General features: G+C 36.0%; 6 protein-coding genes across 8 annotated transcripts; 5 read left to right on the forward strand and 1 right to left on the reverse strand.

Moving 5' to 3' along the window:
* The first annotated feature begins 553 nt into the window (after positions 1–553).
* On the forward strand, positions 554–5,240 carry LOC121787796 (CRAL-TRIO domain-containing protein C589.09, mitochondrial-like). The gene is made up of 6 exons (XM_042186635.1): positions 554–580; positions 3,889–3,915; positions 4,024–4,158; positions 4,313–4,465; positions 4,583–4,705; positions 4,920–5,240. Exons 1-6 carry the CDS (start codon positions 554–556, stop codon positions 4,992–4,994), a joined length of 540 nt encoding a protein of 179 aa, XP_042042569.1. The 3' UTR covers positions 4,995–5,240.
* Positions 5,241–5,796: 556 nt separating this feature from the next.
* On the forward strand, positions 5,797–7,484 carry LOC121787477 (heme-binding protein 2-like). Its single transcript, XM_042186208.1, has 2 exons — positions 5,797–6,263; positions 6,992–7,484. Exons 1-2 carry the CDS (start codon positions 6,049–6,051, stop codon positions 7,443–7,445), a joined length of 669 nt encoding a protein of 222 aa, XP_042042142.1. The 5' UTR covers positions 5,797–6,048; the 3' UTR covers positions 7,446–7,484.
* Positions 7,485–8,015: 531 nt separating this feature from the next.
* Positions 8,016–9,822, reverse strand: LOC121787478 (glycine cleavage system H protein, mitochondrial-like). The gene is made up of 4 exons (XM_042186209.1): positions 9,620–9,822; positions 9,463–9,551; positions 8,703–8,873; positions 8,016–8,252 (listed from the first exon to the last, which is right to left on the reverse strand). The coding sequence occupies exons 1-4, from the start codon at positions 9,720–9,722 to the stop codon at positions 8,121–8,123; spliced, it is 495 nt and encodes a 164-aa protein (XP_042042143.1). The 5' UTR covers positions 9,723–9,822; the 3' UTR covers positions 8,016–8,120.
* Positions 9,823–10,512: 690 nt separating this feature from the next.
* On the forward strand, positions 10,513–13,745 carry LOC121787673. Of its 2 annotated transcripts, none has more exons than XM_042186478.1 (5): positions 10,513–10,708; positions 11,120–11,210; positions 11,582–11,721; positions 12,105–12,551; positions 12,991–13,745. In XM_042186478.1, exons 2-5 carry the CDS (start codon positions 11,181–11,183, stop codon positions 13,403–13,405), a joined length of 1,032 nt encoding a protein of 343 aa, XP_042042412.1. In that variant the 5' UTR covers positions 10,513–10,708; positions 11,120–11,180; the 3' UTR covers positions 13,406–13,745. The 2 variants fall into 2 exon arrangements, with proteins under 2 accessions (XP_042042412.1, XP_042042411.1); XM_042186477.1 differs by having other exon boundaries at positions 10,514–10,708; positions 12,102–12,551.
* Positions 13,746–14,304: 559 nt separating this feature from the next.
* LOC121787912 lies at positions 14,305–17,033 on the forward strand. 2 transcript variants are annotated; one of them, XM_042186756.1, is made up of 5 exons: positions 14,305–14,747; positions 15,065–15,131; positions 15,326–15,742; positions 16,177–16,517; positions 16,613–17,033. In XM_042186756.1, exons 1-5 carry the CDS (start codon positions 14,664–14,666, stop codon positions 16,838–16,840), a joined length of 1,137 nt encoding a protein of 378 aa, XP_042042690.1. In that variant the 5' UTR covers positions 14,305–14,663; the 3' UTR covers positions 16,841–17,033. The 2 variants fall into 2 exon arrangements, with proteins under 2 accessions (XP_042042690.1, XP_042042691.1); XM_042186757.1 differs by having other exon boundaries at positions 14,707–14,747; positions 15,334–15,742.
* Positions 17,034–17,532: 499 nt separating this feature from the next.
* Positions 17,533–20,075, forward strand: LOC121786521 (putative aminoacrylate hydrolase RutD). The gene is made up of 4 exons (XM_042185156.1): positions 17,533–18,414; positions 19,307–19,396; positions 19,468–19,535; positions 19,847–20,075. The coding sequence occupies exons 1-4, from the start codon at positions 17,782–17,784 to the stop codon at positions 19,980–19,982; spliced, it is 927 nt and encodes a 308-aa protein (XP_042041090.1). The 5' UTR covers positions 17,533–17,781; the 3' UTR covers positions 19,983–20,075.

The raw sequence follows: 20,075 nt of genomic DNA on the forward strand, positions 1-20,075 counted from the left end.
TTAGGGTTATGGATAAATTCTTGCAACACACACACACACACTTATATACACAATTACATATATTTATAATTCAAATATCTTCTTTTGAGACACCTCCCTCATATTCTCATGCTGCAAAGGAATTAGGCAAAATATTTATTGAAAGGAATAACATATATAGGCCCATAAAGTGTCACTTTCACCACCACCCAACAAATTTCTCAGTATTTAAAATTTTCTTTCTTTTCATTCAATTCTCAGTGGAAAACACTAGCTTTCTGTAAAGTTAAGAAAGCACAGATTCCCCACATTCAAGAATCCCTAATGGCACACACCACATTATGTGAACAAAATTAGTATATATATTTTTTATAGTTTTTTAAATTTTTTTAAATTTGGTATCATCCTTAAATAGTCTTCTCAAAATCTGTGTTAGTGCCATCGAATAGTGTGGAGGGCATGTGGGAAATTATTTGCTTTTGATGACATTATTGTTTTTGGGCACAAATTCCTTTTTGATAAAAGTGGGAAAGACTGCCAGCTTGTGCTTCATAGAATATTACTCTTGCAAAGAATGGAAGACAATGAAAGTTTGAGTCTGGTACAGTAAAACAAAACATATATAGCTGTGTTGTCTGAATCACCTTATTCAAATTCCGTTTTACCCTCATGTTTAAAATCGGTCGAAAAAACTATGAAATTTAGCATTGTTTGCTAGTAGTCACAATGAAATATTCAGGTAGTCTACGTGCAATATATTGTTCATATGACGTATACTGTATACATGTTTCAAATAGTTGGTGTAACTGAGTAGGTGTTGAGTGTGCTGTCAAACTGATGAAGAAGATTATAAATATGGAGTTTCGAATGGAATAAAGTTAAATTCCGATTGTTCCATCATATACAATTTAACTCAAATCAAAGTGTGTGAGACAATTGGCCTGCTGACAATGTTAAACTTACATAGTGGTTTATCAAATCGAATTTAAAAATTATCAGACGGATCAAAATTTGATCGTATCTTTTTTGACAATTTTGATCAATTAATTATAGTATTTTGATTTCTTAACATTAGTGGTCGATGAAAGATTAAGTGTGATTTGATTATCAATCAATCAGATATGAATTGCTTTCGAAGAAAGAATCGAATTTAGCATATTGTTAGGCTTTAGATAGGATGAGTAGGGAAAAGATAAATTAATGATTGTGTTTGGAGATTTAGGATAAGGATTCTAAAGTTCTTTTACTATTTGAAAACAAATTGTATCCGAAAATAATTATATGCTCATGATACGTATAGATGCATGACTTTTATTTGGCGTCATGTTGAGGGCTGATTTGAAATATAAATATTCTTTTTGCCTTATGCCTAAGTTACGAACTACTCCACTATGTATTATATTTACAATTCGATTCGATAAAAAACTGAATAAAATCTAAATTTGTTCATATAATATCTATTTGTGTGGTGCATAGGTTTTGAGTAATTACTTAGGGCACTAATAATATAGGTTTTAAACTCAAATAATATAGGGATTGAATTAATAATGTAGATGTGGTATTTTTTTGGGACATTTTAACACTTTAATGTAGAGGTGTGTTTTCAAATACTAGCATAAGAATACTACATTTAACATAATAAAGTAATTGCAAAGATCTATGCAATTTCTTTACATGAACGAGAGTAACATTAAAATTCGAGTTACACGAGAGATAAAAATTTCTTTAATTTAATCTTTTACATACAATTAATAACTATATACCTTCCAACGTGATGTTTTATTTGTTTTTATTATATCACATACATAAAGAGCTCAATAAAAAAAACACATCTTTTAAGAAAAATAACTATACTAATTATATCCATATAATTATTAATTTCCCCAAGAAAAAAGGTACAATTATGAGTCATGATAGCAAGTATTTAAAATGGAAGAGGAGCACGCGCATATGTTGGTTTGCAAGCACTATTTTACACCATCTAAAAAGAGTGTTTCTTCAAAGCACATATTCAACTTGCTACAAATTCAAGATTGTGATGGTTTAACTAATAGTCGATACTATCTTTTTCAAAAAAAAGAATAGAAATAAAAACAACCATGTGATGTGATATATGTGGTTAAAATTTAATGACATGTCCCTTGTCCTTCTTTATATTTCATTAAATAATTTATTATTTATTTTGTATCAATTTTTATTACTCCATATAAAGACTCATATATATGAGAACGTCTCTCGATTTCATTGTATATATAAAGATTCATGCGAGAGCGTCTGCACTAAATTGAACTGCGTTACAAGAAAAGGGAGGAGAGAATATTGCTAGGTCTTGCCTCTTTGTCAAAAGGGATTGGACTAAAAGAAAAGAAATAGTATATGAAAAGCAAGAAATTAATTTGGTTTGGGGCCAATGTACTTGAAAGGGGGTTGCACTTTTCTTTATACCAATGGCATATTTGCTTAGGAATGATCAATTTTTAGTCATGTGCATATAAAAATCTCGAAAGTTATCGAGACTTATTACTAATAATGCCTCTATTCTGTTATCGATTTCTATATATGTTTCTTTTCATTTATTCCGTGTGCACTCCACTAGTTGTAAACATATCATTTTAAAGTTTAGTTGGAAGAATGATGGCTATATATACACATAGGGTTTGTTTTTATGATATCTACATTTTTGTGTGGGACATGAGGAACTAGTTGTAAACATATCATTTTATGACGAATATACAAACTTTGAGGATGGAAGAAATGTTGTAAAAGCATTGAATTAAATACTACTTAATAATTTTATATATACTAAAATAGAGCTGATTTAACACAACTTCAAAGGTGATTTAAATACTTAATAATTTTATATATACTAAAAGAGATTCAAAAGAGAGCATTGAATTAAATGCTTAATAATTTTATTCTATATACTAAAAGAGAGCTGATTTAGCCACGAAACGATTCATAATCTTATCTTATATAAATAAATTAACACCAACCATATAAGTATACAAGAGATGATATGCTACCTATTTTGTGTGAATATGATATATGAGCATCATTTTAGTTTGATGCATGTTTAGCATTTTTTATTTTATTTTTTAGATTTAGATAACTCATCCACGCCTTGTTTCATTGATGGTAACAACTCTCATTGGTAGAATTTCATGATTTTGGCAATGGGTGGTTGGGGATTTCAAGGAAAGAATGAACCTTTATAATGAACCTTTATAATTTCCATTATCAATAGCAATTACAATAAGCATTGCCCTAATTGAAGTATAAATTGTTGATTATGAAGCTTGAAAGGAAGTGAATCAGTTCGTGACCATAATGATCCAACCGTTATACTAGGACTAGGGTTCATTGTTTTTATCTCGCTTCTCTCTCATTGTAAGTTGTATCCGAAAATTATAGTGAAATCTGTGGCTTGACAATTTGACATCACTCAATGTCATATCGTATCGAACGGGATAAACAGTTCATGTGTTTGTCTTGTTATAGTCGTGATTACTTGTGCGTTTGGATCCTAACAACTGGTACTTTAAGCAAACTAATGTTTAGTGATTCTTGAACATTAAAAAACCTTAAAGTCTTAGCTTCGTTTGATATGCTTTCTACATGATCATTTGCATTAGCTACCGGAAGTGATTATTCAATTAAGGCTTTCGTATAGATGCTCCAGTTGATGGTTGAGAATGATTAGCAATCTGCAAGGAATTATCATTCGTTTCATTTCTATAATAATTCGAAGAAATCGTATGGTTGATTCAGTCTTTAATGTTGTAGCTTGTGGCTGAAGTCAAAACAAGGCTTGAAAAACAACACAGCAATCTGCCAGTGGGAAAATACGGACGAGATGATGAAGAAATGATTCTTTGGTTCCTCAAAGATCGAAAGTTTTCTGTTGAATAGACCGTTTCCAAATTGACCAAAGCCATAGTAAGTGTTTCTGTCTTTCTTTCTCCCCTTGAAATAAATCCGTGTTTGTATTTAACATAAAAACTAGAGAATAAAAGTTGTCCTTTCCCAAAACAAAATTGGCGCAAGGATTTTCGTGTATCTGAATTGTCGGAAGAATCAGTGAAACGTGTTGCAGAAACTGGAAAAGCGCGTCTGCATGACTATCTCGATGTACACAACAGACCAGTGCTAATAGTGGAAGCATCCAAGCATCTACCAGGGGTATGCAAGCTAAACTTATCGAATATCTTCCTCTGATATTACATTGTGGATTTGTAAAGAAGTGAATCCTATTAAATAGTGTAGATCCTGCTGCCTTTTGTTGCTTCAAATCTAACTATCTTTGTGGCGATGCTCGTCTTATGCATCAACACAGGAGTACGAACCTAATGAAGACGAGAGTCTGTGTGTTTTCTTGATTGAGAAGGCACTAAGCAAACTCCCCGAGGGGCAGCAACAAGTGGTCATCTTAATTGATCTCCGTGGGTTCCAGACGCAAAACACTGATCTTAAATTCTTAACATTTGTGGTAAATCTCTAATAATGTTGACTTGTGATTTAATGATATGCTAAATTTTGCCTGTGCTCTAATCCGAATACATTTTAAGTAGCGTGATAGTTGCTTTACATTGTCTTATGCTTGCAGTTTGACGCGTCCTACTGCTACTACCCGAGGCGATTGGGTCAAGTCCTCTTCGTAGATGCTCCTTTCATATTCAAGCCATTTTGGCAGCTAGTTAAGCCTTTGCTCAAATCATATGCCTCTCTTGTGAGTATCCATCTCCTTCATACTTATTCTTCGTAAATTCCAATTATCACGTTGAAATGGTAGGATATGATAGCCGTGTAATGAGGATGAAATATACTCAATCATGTAGTGTCATATAAATCAAGAAAAGTAAACACTCTATTCGTAATTCTCTCTCTTTGATCCATGCCTCTATATCTCGTTGCTTCTCACATATATATCGGAGCATTCACAGGTGAGATTTTGCTCCGTGAAAGAGGTTAAAGAAGAGTACTTCACAGCAGACACTATTCCTACTAGCTTCAGATAGTGAAGAAGTGAAGCTTGAGAGTTTTCATTGCTTACACAAACAAATGGTTTGAATCAATCACTTTTATTGCAATTTTCCTCTGCTGTCCCTTGATATTTCCGATGTGATTCGTAATGAAATATTCGGTAGAGGGGATCTCTATCCGACTTATAAAATCGCGTTTTGATTTCGTCTATCTTGTATATATATTAGGGTAATGTAAAACTCATAAACAGATGAAGGTCTTTTAATTGTGGATTGTTGAAATCAACTCGACCATATATAAAGTTATGCTATTAAAGTTTCGATTTTGATATGAAATCTGTTTTTATTTGTACTTGGTTAGTTTTATAACTAGAAACTTGTCGGCGTGATGGAGCCAAACGTTTTAAGATAGGGGGCTCAAGAAGACATCTGCGGTTTTCTTGCAAGCTTTCAAGACAACGAGAGATACAGAAAACAAAACTCGTGGTCGAAACTTGCAAAAAAGGTCCATTGTCATAGTCAAAATGAAAAATGCAGAGGTAAACGAAAGTGAACCTCAATCCCGTAGAATTGGAACAGGATTGCCGCATTGTGGAGTTGACGATCATTCTAAAGACGAATTTAATGGACCTTATGATCCGGCAGATTGGTCGGTCGATGCCACCTGGAACTGCTAGCAATAGAATAGCTTGGGCTTTGTTCATTGAAAATAAATACCAACATAATTCCAATTACAAATTCTACAAAACATCACCACATGAGTAATTGTTTGTGCAAAGTCATATATTAGCCAATTTAATGACTTTATCATTATTAATAAAAAATTTAATGTTTTTAGGGGCATTTTATTTTTATCAAGGTCGTGAAGAAAAATGTAGAAAAGATAATCAACCAACCAAAGTCTTCTCTTCATTTCCCTCTCTACGGTTCTGTACAGTTATACCTGTAATCACGCTGCAAAACACACCAAAGCTTTCGTTCCTACTTCAACCACCAGATTCTTCAACCGTCTGTTTCTCCTATTTTTCCAAAGTTGAAGAAACAAACTCACCAATTGACTCCATCACCAATATTAATCTCTCTCGAGGAAATGGGCCGTGCAAGAATATTGATCTTAATTTTAACAATTTCAACATTTATTACAGAAAGAGCTGAATGCAAGAAGAAGGAATCAGAATCTCCGCAGTACTCAGTTGTCCACTCAGAATCCGATTTTGAGGTGAGATTCTACAGAGAATCAGCTTGGATGACTGCTCCATCTGATGATATTTCCTTCGAAAAAGCCACCAAGAAAGGCTTCCACAGGTACCCTTTCCCCTAATTTTTGTTTCTATCATCATGATGCTTATTATTTTGATTGATTTTGAAGTATGGATTTCAATGTTTATGGTATTATTAGTGAAGTTGCCTCAATTTGATCTCTTGAATTACCTAATTAGTCTAGCTTTCTTGTTTGTTTGACTTGTTTTAGGAGAAAACCAAAAGTCAGTTATTTTGTTGTTCGGAAATAAACACACAAGTAATCACGAATATAAACGAATAAATTTAGGAATTATTTGTCCAGTTCGATACAATGTATATCTATGTATGCGGTGATGTCAAGCCATGGATTTCACTATAATTTCGGATGGCAATTACAAGGAGAGAACAACTGTATATACTATATATAGGAAAAATATAGAGTTGTAATCCAAGTTGGATCGCTGTGGTTGTGACTGATTCACTTCCTTTCGGGCTCCATATTCCAACAACCTTGTGTGGTGGAAAGGGAATGAAACACATTCATATTCTTGTACAATTGAATCTTTAGGGTGTGTTTTCTTCCATTGCCAATTTATCGTAAGAAAATGAGGTATACGAAAAGACGAAAAAATTTGACCGGAATTTTATTGGTCCCTAAACCGAACATGTGAAAGAGTCGAAAAAATATGAATATATATGCTTTCCGCCATTTCTATCAAAGAAAACGCACCCTTAGAGATGTAACGAAGCAACAAACTGATTGCTGCATTTGGTTTCTATGTTTTATTCAGACTGTTTCAGTATACAGAAGGTGCAAACTTGAACTTCTCTAGGCTGCCAATAACCTACCCGATCCTCACGAGCATAGTCCCAGATGCCGGCCCCCTTCACTCATCGGCCTACTTTGTGAAGCTCTACCTCCCCACGGAGTTTGAGGCCGACCCTCCTCTTCCCCTGCCCGAACTCAACCTCCAGCCCGACTGGTGGAGGAGCCGCTGCATTGCAGTGAGGGAATTTTCAGGGTTCGCGAGGGATACCAACATCGTGAAGGAGGCCGAGAAGCTGGCTCTGAGTTTGAGCAGGTCCGAGTGGGCTAACTCGACGTCTGCGGAGAGTGGCTATGCTTACTCTATCGCACAGTATAGCTCTCACTTTAAGTTATTTTCGCGTGTTAATGAAGTCTGGGTGGATGTTGGTGGACTTGAGTCGAATGGGTGTAGGTCCAGCCTCATGGCAGCATACTGATGCTACAGCCTTGTATATACCGAACGATGGGGTACATAGTCATTGCGTGGGGATGATGTTCGTTTCGACCACGAGTTCGCCTAATCCATGATCAGGTTTCTGCTAAATCTTGATGTAAATTATGAGTTTGTCTTCTGCCATGATATCTAAATGTGGATAAACCTACATTGTGTTGTGTCTTGATTTACATTTTACATTTGATCTGGAGATGCTACGTGTAGACATGCTGAATCTTGATACGAATAACAACATAAGATCTAGTAGAAGACGATGAAGTACAACTTAGTTGATAACACATTTTCCATCCAACCAGAGGTCGAGTCACCATAGGGGTAAATGAGAACTATATATGAAGCTGTGACGAATAGTGTTCAAATCCTAAATCGGTCAGCGGCAGATTTAAGAGGGGCGGCGGCTTCCCAGACTGCCAGTTGGGCCTAATTTACCTTTAGGGTCGGCCAGAAACGGCATGACTGCCCTCTTTCAGCATAATATACTTTTTTCGAAGAAGAAGACGTCAACGAGGCCGTTTTTAGATTTGTAAGTGGTTAATAATTAATTAACCGGAACTTAATTAACATAATGCATAAAATTATGAAATTCAGTTTTTGACACCAAAAAAAAGAAAAGAGAAAATTAGAAATTAAAGAAAAAATAAATCATATGGAGACATGATTAGTGAGCAGCAGCATCTTCTTCTTTACAGAATTTAATGTACTCTTTGGATCCCATCAAGTTTGCAAGCTCTGAGGGATTGCTTGGTTTCACCTTGATCATCCACCCTTCTTCATATGGGCTTGTGTTAATCTTCATCACAAAAACACAATATATGTTAGGAAAACGTCGAACGATGTCATATGTTCTCTCTCGTGTTTTAATCTCGTAAGTATATTATTAGTCTATGCACTGATGAAAACTATCGGGCATGGTCCGAATTGGTCTAGCATGCATGTAATGTGAACTGTAACTATTATTATGTTTTCACTCCCGTGTTTTAATCTCGTATTTTATTGATAAGTGCACCAGTGATTAGTGTCGTAAACTTGAGGTCGAGGGCAAAAAGGGATTTGAATTGGTCTAGCATGCATGTAATGTGGAGATGTAATAATCAATATTTTGTTCTCTCGCGTGTTCTAGTCTCGTATTTTATTGACCGGTGTGAGTATGAAAGCCGTCATGCTTTGTTTAGATGAGACAAAGAGGTAGATTATGAACACAGAATCTGAATTGGTCTATATAACAGATGTGATAAGTTACCAGTCCCGGAGACTCTGCTAGCTTGGTGTTGATCTCGACGACCTCACCGGAGATCGGAGAGTTCACGTCACTAGTGGCCTTCACACTCTCGACGGCTCCAAAACCACTGCCTTGTTTCACTTCCTTCCCCGCTTCCGGCAGCTCCACAAACACAAGTTCTCCTAAATGGTCCTAAACAAGATTGAATATTTACTCATGAGAATTTGATTTTGATTTTGATTTTGATTTTGATTTTGATTTTGATTTTGCAATGAATAAGGGTTACCCTAAACATACTATGTGACTTGGACACCTAACCTACTAATTAAAGGTATAATGTTATACTAATTGAGTTGCATTTCATTGTATTTATTTTGTTATTCTTGAATATGGTCATTCACTTACACATCCTATGAGTTACCCATCGCATCATGTCTATGTTATATATATACAGTAGTCATACGTTGTGGGTCCATGAAGACATTGCATAGTTTCGTTGGCATTGCATAGTAGTGAATGCTACTAATACATCAATAATATTTTTATCTTTATCTATTTCTCGACTAAGATTATTTATCGTCCACTACTAAGATTATTGATAGTTGACGGAAATAATATAAATTACAAAAACTCGAATTTGTTGGCCCCGCATCCGACCATGTATCTCCACCAATGTATGTATGTATGTATGTATGTATGTATACGTATATAACATATGTAAGAATTCTTGGTTAGTATGAGATATAATCTCCCGTTACATAAACCACATGTACTTGTTCACCTGGGCATGGTCTGTGATTCCGATGGTGGCCACCGGGCCATCATGCTTCACCCATTCATGCGAAGAAGCATACTTCAAATCATCCAAAACTGCAAAATCAGTAGTAAAACCATCATTCATTCATTCCAAAAAGTATAAAGAATCAATGATTTCTCACCAGTTGAAAAGGCTCTAGAGAGAGAAAAGGCAGGAGATTTCGAAGCACAAGTTGAGAGTCTCAGAGCATTTGCTGTCGAAGAAGCCCACATTCTCAGAGCCATTTTCAGCTTCAGTGTGTGTACTGTGTTTTTCTGCTATCTTCCTCAACCTCTCTCTCTCTGTTTTCTGGGTGCAAAAATGCAAGAAAAGAAGAGGGGTTGCATTATAATAGTCTCTTTGGAATCTATTATCTTTGATGAATGGTGGAAAATAAGAACCTCATCTTTGGAACTCAGAGTCAGTCACAAGTTGCCTTTGATTAAAATAAAGTCATTGTATTTAATTTTATATTTTGTTTATTGTTATAATTGAATTACAATTTGAGGTTAATTATTTGATTAAAATAATGAGTTTGTGTTTTATTTTAGAATTTGATTTTTATTACTACTAAATTTCAATTAAGCTTTAAATTACAAATGACTTCATTAGTTGAATATAAATTAATCATGTTTTCTTTCTCTTACATACATTTTTTCTTTGAAATTTTTATTTTATGGAAAGGATTGATTTATGTTACGCATGATATATTCGACCCGAATATGAGTCAGCTCTTTAGATTATTATATGTATCGATCGAATAAAATCAACTTTAAATAAAATGATAATCCAAGTAAAAATTCAACAAGATGACTGTTCTGCTATCCTATTATTATATGTTCATATAAAATGGAGTTAGTACTTTGAAAAAACATTAAAATCTCGATAAAAAAATTGTATTAACCTTAAATTAAAATGTTTCCTACTTTAGCACACATATGAAGACAATTTATGAAGTTCGGTTCTAACTAAAATTAATTAATTAATTAACTAACTAACTAATTTATTAAATCTACGCAATATCTCCCTAATTTCTCAAAATAGCACATAAAATCAAGAAAGAAAGGGCATCGAAGAACCCTAATTTCACAAATTTGACATCGCTCTTTCTATTGACTGTCTGTCTAGTCTATCCAATTCTCCCCTCTTTCTGCATATTCTGCATATTCTATCCAAGAATCACTCGCAGCTCACAATCGCTCCATTTCACCTCACCGCCTCAGAATTTATTGTATTCCCTCTCTCTCCCTCTCTGTTTGCGTGTAATTTATACATAGATATACATGGGTGCAATCCATATCCACAAATAAGGCGGCGTCGTTTTGTTTAATTCTATAAAAATCTGAACTTTGGATCATGCGTCGCAATTTTTGTAACATTTTCTGATAATCTGGTGGTACTGAATTTAGGAAAAGGTTATTTCTCCAATTTAAATTGTTTGCTGATTGACGGAAGAAGGGTGGGCATGTTTATCCTTCGTTTTGAATAAATTTCTTAATACGTTTATGAATTTGGGATCTTTTTTGGGAAAGGAAATGATTTCTCTTGTTAGATTCTGTTCTAATTTACAAATGCATTGATTGATATTTGTATCATATAATGTTGGAGAAAAACATTTATTTATATTTGGCTTTCATTTCAGGCGTGCTTTTGTATGTGAGAACATGGTTTTAGTGGGAAATTCTTGCTTGCTTGATGCGTAGATGATGGAATTATCAACATTTCTGCTGCAGGTAAATCTGATATTTTATTGATTAATGGGAATTGAGCTAACATTTTCACTGCTGTCCTTGGAAAGTGTTTCTGGAAGGATAATTTAGTATTTGAATGATTTTGAGATGCATTATTTGGTAGAAACTGTTATGTTTATATGTTCGAGATGGTCCTAGATCAACATATGTTTGTCAAGTTGCTATATTGAATGCATTTCAAATCATTTGTGTTGTTGTCTTCATGGTTATAGAGTATTGTCATCCAGATAATATGGCCTGATAGAAACCCAATTCAAAATGATGGGACATATTTATCACCTACTTGTCATTTGCTTTATCAACTTTATTGTTATCTGTCCTTATTGTCAATTCTTCTTGGTGGATTTAATCAGGGCTCTTATAGAAGCTTCCCTTGTGTGCCCTCAGTGCGGGACAGAGGTAGCCAACTGCAATACCTTTTGCCCTCAGTCACAGTCCCACGAGTTGGGAGAAAAGATAGACTAATCTCTTTAAAATCCAGATCATGTTCAAGGTTAGAGATTTACTTGTAAGATTTTTAATGAATCTTGAAATGGTAACATGTAGATGAACATGTCATTTGAGCAACCATTGGTGGCACCAAATGTTGATTATCTGTGTTAATATAATAGGAGTACCTTTTAGCCATGCCACTTGCATCATTAGCAAGTCATTTTAGTTGTGATATATGTATTGTGTAGATTTTATCCTGTTATTATATTTGAAGCTTGTCTATGGTGATAAATCTATGTTACTTAATGAATATGATCACTGTTATAAACCTCATAAGGATCACTCTTGGATCTTCTTCTATTTTGTTAACAAGTTCAATGCTTGATTGTTTTATTTGATTTTTTCCTGTTTCATATGAAACTGATTAAACATCTTGCACAGTAGTGGAGCTTCTTGTGTTCTTGGACCAAAGTCAAAAATATCTAAAATATCAGCTTTCAAAGGCGGCAGTCGACATGATGATCTGGGTGGCAGAGCTAATGACTCGAAGTCCCTAAAGAATCCTATTAAAGTTTCTTATTTACAGCATGAGAGTGAAGAATCTTTCGTTGAGTCTTCAAAGGTACAGAATGTTGTGCCTGCACCTTATACAGCAGAAGATGAGAGAACAACCAGGTCCTTGGCTATACAAAATCTCTTTAAGAACTGGTTAATGTTACTGCGTACCCCACTAGGAACACAACCAGTGGAGAGAGCTCTCGAAGAACCTTCTGAGGAAACCTCAGAAGAGTCAAATGTTGTGCAAAACAATGGAAGACCTCAAGTTTTTAAGGCAGCTTGGTGCTACTTTCTGAGCTTGGATCCAACAATAAAGATACCATTGTTAATGTTGTAAGTACTGTCATTTGTTCTCTCTCTCTCTCTCTCTCTGACTGTTGGAAGTACAGTCATTTGTTTTCAGCCCTCTGTCGCTTCCTTTTTCTGTAACTAGCAAAGAAAGGCTATTATTTCAAATTTTGCATATTTATTGCTGAATCTGAGCTTTGAAGTCGGTGCTCGGTGCTTAGTAGAAGTAGGAGGGTTGGCTTATCTATCATATGGATTTTTTTGTCTTGATTTATGATTATAATGTAGCAAGAGATGGTTTTCAGAATTACTATGGCGATTTGGTTTTAGAATTTGTTTCTATTGTCCTCATAAAGTTTATTTTTCTGTTCTTATGGCCTGCCTTCTGCATTGGGCTTTCTCTTTTTGAAACACACCATTTGCTCCTTTATGATGGCAAGTTCGGTGTCTCTTGTTGATGACTTTATCTGCATTGTGTTTGCAGCACACCGGTGTACCTTGCAGTTAACCTCATATATGGATCAGAAGTATCTAAAGAATTAACTCCCTTATGGATTCTTGGACCAATAGTTGCTGCTCTCTATGTGAAGATGATCCGAGGAATATGCAGCCTCTACGTGTTCAGCTTCATGCAAACTGTCAGAATAGTCAAGAACCTTCCTGCCTACTGCATGGTGGTACACGAGTACCTTTTCCGTGGGAAGCTAAAAGAAGCCATGCAAAAATACATATGGCAACCTCTTGTTGACATAAAAAATATGGACTACAAGGAGGCGATGAAGCAGAAATTGAAGGGTTTCCAAGAGTGGTTGAAGGAGAAATACCTGGATTTTGTTGAATCCATTTGGCCCTATTACTGCAGAACAATAAGGTTTTTGAAGAGGGCGAACCTAATATAGCTCCAACTCCTCGTTATGAGATCCGTTCCTGTGGCTTAGCTCGTTCCATGGAGCCCCTATTTGAGTTGGGGCCCTTCCCTCGACTAATTGGAGATGTGTAGGCAGGTGGATACTTGTATTCAACATCTCCTTTTCCCCTCTGGCGGCGCATTCTTGGTTAGGTTGTTTTGTGGCAGTAGCAGTCTCTGGCTGATATTAATGTTTTTTTTCTTCTATAACAAATATCTGGTGATCTGAAATCTGTTTTGAATGCATCTGAGTTTTCTATCACTAGTTATAGATAGATCCCATTATTCATTGACATTTCGTATTTTGATAAATTTTGATTCATGTTATGATACATTGTTTGATCTTTTCTTGTGACTTTGATCTCTTTCACTTCGCAAGACTGGTTGAGCTTCAATATTTTCCTGATTCTGATTTATTTGCCTATTTCCTATATCCTGAATCTATATTACATATGCAAGAGCTAAAGTGTTGGCTAAATTTACACTAATGACTTCCAAAAATCAAAATAATTCCTCTATTGTGTAAATGAAAACATAAGAATATTGCACTTTGAAATGGGTATTGTTGATCTAGTACAGAGATGCATTTATAGTATAGATTTTTATATCAAGATTCTAAAAGTTATTTCATTCTTATACGAATTAAATATTTTATTTAGACCTTTTCATATTGGTTATTAAGTGAAAAATAGATTAAAATGTAACAATAATAACATTAAGTTCGATTCATAATGTTTCCTATCCACTCGATAATTTGACATTCTGATCTATGGAATATGATTTGAATTCTTGACATACTGAATAATATGATTTAAATTTCCAATATATTGGAAGGTTATAATTTGAAACACACTTCATCCTGAAATAAGTTTAGTTACTACACAGAAAAATGAGAGAAACTATCAATTCGATCAGTTCAAAATTATAGTATTAATTCTAATTTTCAACGTGTTTTTTCCTTCTCTCCCAATTTGCCTCCCATCATTAATACGACGAAAGAGCTACCAAGAAAAGAATCTCAGAAAAGAACAAAGCAGTCGTTTTTCAGCTTCCCCAAAGAAAAAAATCCTCTCTCAAATTCTCCCAAATCTAACGATTTCTGCTGCCACTCTCAACTGGGTACCCGTAATTCATCTCAGAATGAAATGGGCTTTCTCTAATTTGTAAAAATATCGTGTCTTTTTCAGCTTACAAGGGTGTGAGGCAGCGGCGGCAAACACCATTATTTTCTTGTTTATTGAGAAATAGAAATGTCGTTCAAAATCAATTCCTCATTCTCATGTCTGTCTCCGCATCTTTCTTCCCCTTTTCAAAGAGACGGAAAGCAGCTCAACGTATGCAATTTATTCAGTTATTATTGCATTCTGTTTAATTTGTGAGATTGATTTTTCATTTTTGTTTATTTTTTTTGAGGACTGTTATGCATTAGGATGTGTTAATTTGACTTGGCAAGTTAAATCTATCGAAATTGACTTTGGAATTCATATGAATTTAGAGTGGAGCTAATTTATATGAAGCATTCTTGTATTAGTACACCTAATTTCTGGTTATATCCCAGCTCAATTAGTTATTTAGTTGTTGGAAAAGACATTGTTTTTCCTTGCTGTTTTGTATCAAACTGCTTATTCTGATTGAACTGTGTTGGTTCCAGCTAAGGTGGAGGAAAGGCCTTTTGGGAAGACAGCATTTCGATGTACAAATTTTGAGCAATTGTAAAGGTAGCTTTCGTACACTTAATTACATAACTTGCAATCATCGTAGGAGTTTCTGCATCGATGCATTAATTGGATTTTCGAAATGGTTATTAGCTTTCCACTCGTTGTGGTATAGTAGTTGAGCTCACTCGTTGAAGTACTGAATTGGTTACTTTCGGTTAACATTGATGTCTGAGGGTATACGTTTGATTTGCAAGTTGTTCAGTCGTGCCAGCGTGGAAAGCTAATGCTAAAACAAACCTTGTCGAAGAGGTATAATCTCCTTGCCATCTCCGAAGATCAAGAATCATTCAGTGAGCTTGAAGGAGATGGTTTTGAGCTGGAAGGAGATGGTTTCGAGCTGGAAGGACAGGGCGCTCCTTGTGAAGACAATGGCTCTTTAAATACTTCCTATGATCATACTGAAAGAGCTGTGGGGAAACCGGGATTTATTTCTTTTCATGGAAGCGTTCAGCAGAGAAGAGATGAAGAAGTTATTGTTCCTGGTCCCGTGAAAGATCAAAAGAGCATTTTGTGGCTTGTTGGTCCCACTGTCCTTGTTGCATCTTTTGTCTTTCCTTCGCTTTACCTACGCAGAATAATCTCTTCGATATTTGAGGATTCCTTATTAACCGGTAGGTAAAAATTTATTTTATCTGGACAATTCCTTATGCTTGTTTGTTGTTATACTTTTCTGTCTTCCTTAAATTTTCTTCAAATTACTTGAATTGAGTCGGTTTTAAACTTAAATGCAGTTCAGTAGAGAGGGGCTATAATAAGACCATGGATTTTGTTTGAAGATTTTTGGAATGAAATACATAATACGAGCTAATTTCGATATGACACTTCTTGATTCTCAGCTCAAATATTGCAAGACTAGTTATGTGTTCGTTTTACGTGCAAATGTGATTTACTTATCTATGGAAGATTGAATCGTCACACGGTGGTGGAGTTTTTTGTCGTATCTATTCAGTACTAACTCTTCTTATAGCTTCTACACAAAGTTATTTCATAGTACTATTTTTTTGTTCAGAGTGATTTATAATATTTTTTATGTTTTGGTTTGCAGACTTTCTAATATTATTCTTTACGGAAGCCATATTCTACTGCGGAACTGCTGTCTTCCTTGTCTTGCTCGACCGTCTGAGGAGACCTAAGGAACCAACCTATGCTGAAACGAGCCTAATTCTTGTTCCTCGTTTTGGAGACCGCATCTCTTCTGTTGCTGTATTGGTTCTTAGTCTTGTGATCCCGACAGTGACTATGGGTTTCGTCTGGCCCTGGACCGGCCCTGCAGCTTCTGCGACTCTGGCTCCGTACCTTGTTGGAATCATTGTTCAGTTCGCGTTTGAGCAGTATGCAAGATACATCAGCTCGCCATCATGGCCTTCCATTCCCGTCATCTTCCAAGTAAATCATATGAAACTCGAATTCTCCGAATACAAATTCTTAAATTAATATATGTGAATTGTGATAGCACAAGTTCTTTTCCTTTCACTATGAAGGTTTATCGGTTGCACCAACTGAATCGGGCAGCACAGCTGGTGACGGCTCTCTCCTTCACAGTGAAGGGCGCGGAGATGACGCCCCACAACCTGGCCATAAATAGCTCGTTGAGCACACTTCTTAACATCTTACAGTTCCTTGGCGTCATCTGCATCTGGTCGCTCTCGAGTTTCATCATGAGATATATTGACGTGCCAATGCTCAGCAGGAAGGTGGCGGACAGCTGAACTTCACCACCACACCATTATGTCTCGGTAATATTGGTACTTTGTCGTTTCACATTAACTTAGTCTGATTATGTTCAACAAGTGTAAATTGATAATAAACACTTAGTTTGAAGCTGTTTTCTTGTAAACTGCTCGTCTCTTATAGATCCGATGCCTAATAAAAGGGCTGAGCTAGATGCTCGTCTTCTGCGTTTTTTTTTTCTATTCTGGACCTTCTGGTGGGCTTGTTCTGTGTTGCATGAAAGTAGTGGTTGTGGAAGTAGTAATCAGAGTCGGGCTATAAGTAGCAGTTGGGGAAGTACTGGCTATGTTTACATTCAAACGATCTTTAGTCGAGTTAAGTAGAACTTGATACTTGTATGTCTAGTCGGAACTGTAGATGGACATCTGTCGTATCCCCCGTAATCTTGTTGCTCTGGCCGATCTTGTTGACCGGGTAGAAGTATCCATCATCATCAGCATCCCCATCTCGGTGACCCCCCATGAACTTGCCAGGTTCGTGGGGGCATCAGTGAGATGGGCTGAATTAATGGTCGTTTTACCGAAAAATATGGTCTATATCCTAACGCACAAATCTGTCGGTAAATCCAGCGTTGGTTTTGGTGCGCAGGAATCGTGTCATGGTCCGTAGGTAGACGTTTACCAACGGACTACTTCAAATGGAATTACGATTTCGTCCGAAGACATCTGATGATATTTTTTCATGAGATACCGGAATTATGTAACCTGCATCATCGAGATATAAAATGGCCAATAGATTAAATGAAAATATGCACTGACAATCTGCCCCCAACCATACTCCATCAATAGCTCATTAATGATTCTGCAATTCTTAAACTTATCATGTTTATCATACTTAAAATAGCAGCCAGCATAAGTGATTGTAAATTTGTCAGAGTAGTCTCTCTCTGTCACTCTAGATCTCTCTCCATTCACAAGAAATGGTGAACCTCGTCGCCGCCATAATGCCGCTGTTACACTGCCTCGTGAAGATGGCCGGAATATCCCCTCACGCCGTCGAAATCGAGCCGGGCACCGTCATGAACATTTGGGCCACACCAAAAAACAGAACGCGCAACGACAAAACCAGCGCTCGCGTTAAACGAGCTGTTGTACTCGTCCATGGCTTCGCGGGCAGCGGCATCATAACGTGGCTGTTCCAGGTTTTATCTCTGAGGAAGAAGTACGCGGTCTACGTGCCCGACCTCCTCTTCTTCGGCGGCTCCTCCACCACCAGGCCGGAGCGGTCGCCGGCGCTCCATGCGGAGTGCCTCGCGAAGGGGCTGAGGAAGCTGGGAGTGGAGAGGTGCACGGTGGTGGGATTCAGCTACGGCGGCATTGTGGCGTTCAAGATGGCGGAGATGCAGCCGGAGCTGGTGGAGGTCGTGGTGGTTAGTGGGTCAGTGGCGGAGCTGAGTGAATCGGTTAGCGGAGATGTGCTTCGTAGGCTCGGGTTTTCGTCGTTGTCGGAGATGCTGCTGCCGGAATCTGTTGAGGGGTGTAAGGCTCTTTTGAGAATCAGCATGCATAAGAAGCTCTCCTTTCCCAATCGTCTCTACAAAGACTTTCTTGAGGTATTTGATTCACACACAAGAGATTTTCTATTGTAATTAACTGCAAATTGCCGAGAAAACGAGCTTTGTCAATTTCTAGTCATCTTGCAATTTTTTAAAAAGGTCGATTATATCATAAATTGATATTTTTCTCAATTTTCTCATTGCGAAAAATTTCGATGTAGTCTATATGCATTAAATGACATCATTTAAATAGTTGAATGTTTGTCCGCATAATATTTTTTATTGTCACTTGCATAATTTCCCAAAATTTGAGATTATGGAATATTGCGAGAAATTTCTAAATGATGGCTATTTTTTTAAAGTTGCGTGTTGATGAGAAATTGACAAAACTTGGTGATTTTTCCGGCAATTTGCATCATGTGATGGGCATACTGATAACAACTACAAATAGGTTATATACTTCCTATATCAATAAAAACAGTCTCATTTCTACATGACACGAGCTAATGTGTCATAGATAAAGCAGGTGACCGAAAGAGAAAATGGATAAAATAAGAGAGAGAAAAGGTTGAAAAAGTTTTCATAAATATAAATGAGACTAATTTTTGTAGGCAAGCTAAAAAAAATAAAAATAAGACTAGTTTAATTATGTGGACGGAGGAAATTATATTATTTGGAAAGCGATACAACTCTGACCCACGGTTTAGGTTTTAGATATATTTGTGCAATTATATTTTTCCGATTTAGATTGATTTTTTGGATGAATCAATAGAAAATATTAATATGAACATGTGTTGTTCACATTATTTCCTTTTTAAATTGGTTCACTTATGTTAAAGTGTGATGACGACGATTCTTTGGTCTCATTGTAGTCTTACTAATGCTATGTTTACTAATTTCCCAAATTATATGATTCTAACTTAAATTAATTATCTGGTGCAATGGATAGGTGATGTTTGTAAATACAAAGGAAAAGGCCGAGCTGCTCGAGGCTCTCATAGTTCTTGATAAAGATGCAAAAATCCCCAAACTCTCTCGGGTATATCTATTGTGATATCAATTGATTAGCTACTCAACATGCTATAAATTTCTTGTGTTGATTTCTCGTAGAAAATACATTTGTTGTGGGGTGAGGAGGATCAGATATTCAAGCAAGAACTTGCTCAACACATGAAAGAGTAAGCCAATTAGTTCCCTTCTTATAGATCAAATAGTCGGAAAACCCACCAAAGTTCGGTCAATTTCAGATCAATCCCGCAACTTTTAAAAATAGCTGATTGTATTATACTCCCTTTTTTTTCAATTTTCTCATCTGTCCCGTAACCAAAAAAATCCGTCTTTGGGAAAAATTGGAACAATTGAGAAATGATATAATCGTATATTTTTTAAAGTTGTGAGTTTGACCAAAAATTGACTAGTTGATTAGGCAATTTGCTTTTAATTAATTAGTACTATAAATCATATAGCAATCATAGTCAAAATAATGCAGGGTGGTAGGAGATAACGCAACGTATGAAAGCATCAAGAAAGGAGGTCACTTAGTTCATCTTGAAAGGCCCTTTTTCTACAACAAATGTCTCAACCACTTCCTTGCTTCCTTGCCACCACCACATTCATCCCAATAAACGCACGCATAGTTATGTTTGAAATTCCTACTGTTTAAACTTGCTTCTCCTGATTTTATTGCTCTTCCTATCTATCCACTGTTAAATGCTTCA

This window comes from Salvia splendens, chromosome 22, assembly GCF_004379255.2.
Source record: "Salvia splendens isolate huo1 chromosome 22, SspV2, whole genome shotgun sequence".
NCBI lineage: Eukaryota > Viridiplantae > Streptophyta > Magnoliopsida > Lamiales > Lamiaceae > Salvia > Salvia splendens.

Coding starts and splice junctions, on each gene's coding strand:
- LOC121787796 (XM_042186635.1), top strand. CDS start 554: ATGGAAGACAATGAAAGTTTGAGTCTG. Junction 4,159..4,312: donor CATCCAAGCATCTACCAGGG/GTATGCAAGCTA, acceptor GCATCAACACAG/GAGTACGAACCTAATGAAGA. Junction 4,466..4,582: donor TTAAATTCTTAACATTTGTG/GTAAATCTCTAA, acceptor TTATGCTTGCAG/TTTGACGCGTCCTACTGCTA.
- LOC121787477 (XM_042186208.1), top strand. CDS start 6,049: ATGGGCCGTGCAAGAATATTGATCTTAATTTTAACAATTTCAACATTT. Junction 6,264..6,991: donor ACCAAGAAAGGCTTCCACAG/GTACCCTTTCCC, acceptor TGTTTTATTCAG/ACTGTTTCAGTATACAGAAG.
- LOC121787478 (XM_042186209.1), bottom strand. CDS start 9,722: ATGGCTCTGAGAATGTGGGCTTCTTCGACAGCAAATGCTCTGAGACTC. Junction 8,874..9,462: donor GAATCACAGACCATGCCCAG/GTGAACAAGTAC, acceptor AATCTTGTTTAG/GACCATTTAGGAGAACTTGT. Junction 8,253..8,702: donor TAGCAGAGTCTCCGGGACTG/GTAACTTATCAC, acceptor TTTGTGATGAAG/ATTAACACAAGCCCATATGA.
- LOC121787673 (XM_042186477.1), top strand. CDS start 11,181: ATGATGGAATTATCAACATTTCTGCTGCAG. Junction 11,722..12,101: donor AAATCCAGATCATGTTCAAG/GTTAGAGATTTA, acceptor CATCTTGCACAG/TAGTGGAGCTTCTTGTGTTC. Junction 12,552..12,990: donor AAGATACCATTGTTAATGTT/GTAAGTACTGTC, acceptor TTGTGTTTGCAG/CACACCGGTGTACCTTGCAG.
- LOC121787912 (XM_042186756.1), top strand. CDS start 14,664: ATGTCGTTCAAAATCAATTCCTCATTCTCATGTCTGTCTCCGCATCTT. Junction 15,132..15,325: donor AATTTTGAGCAATTGTAAAG/GTAGCTTTCGTA, acceptor TTGATTTGCAAG/TTGTTCAGTCGTGCCAGCGT. Junction 16,518..16,612: donor CCATTCCCGTCATCTTCCAA/GTAAATCATATG, acceptor TTCACTATGAAG/GTTTATCGGTTGCACCAACT.
- LOC121786521 (XM_042185156.1), top strand. CDS start 17,782: ATGGTGAACCTCGTCGCCGCCATAATGCCGCTGTTACACTGCCTCGTG. Junction 18,415..19,306: donor TCTACAAAGACTTTCTTGAG/GTATTTGATTCA, acceptor TGCAATGGATAG/GTGATGTTTGTAAATACAAA. Junction 19,397..19,467: donor AAATCCCCAAACTCTCTCGG/GTATATCTATTG, acceptor GATTTCTCGTAG/AAAATACATTTGTTGTGGGG.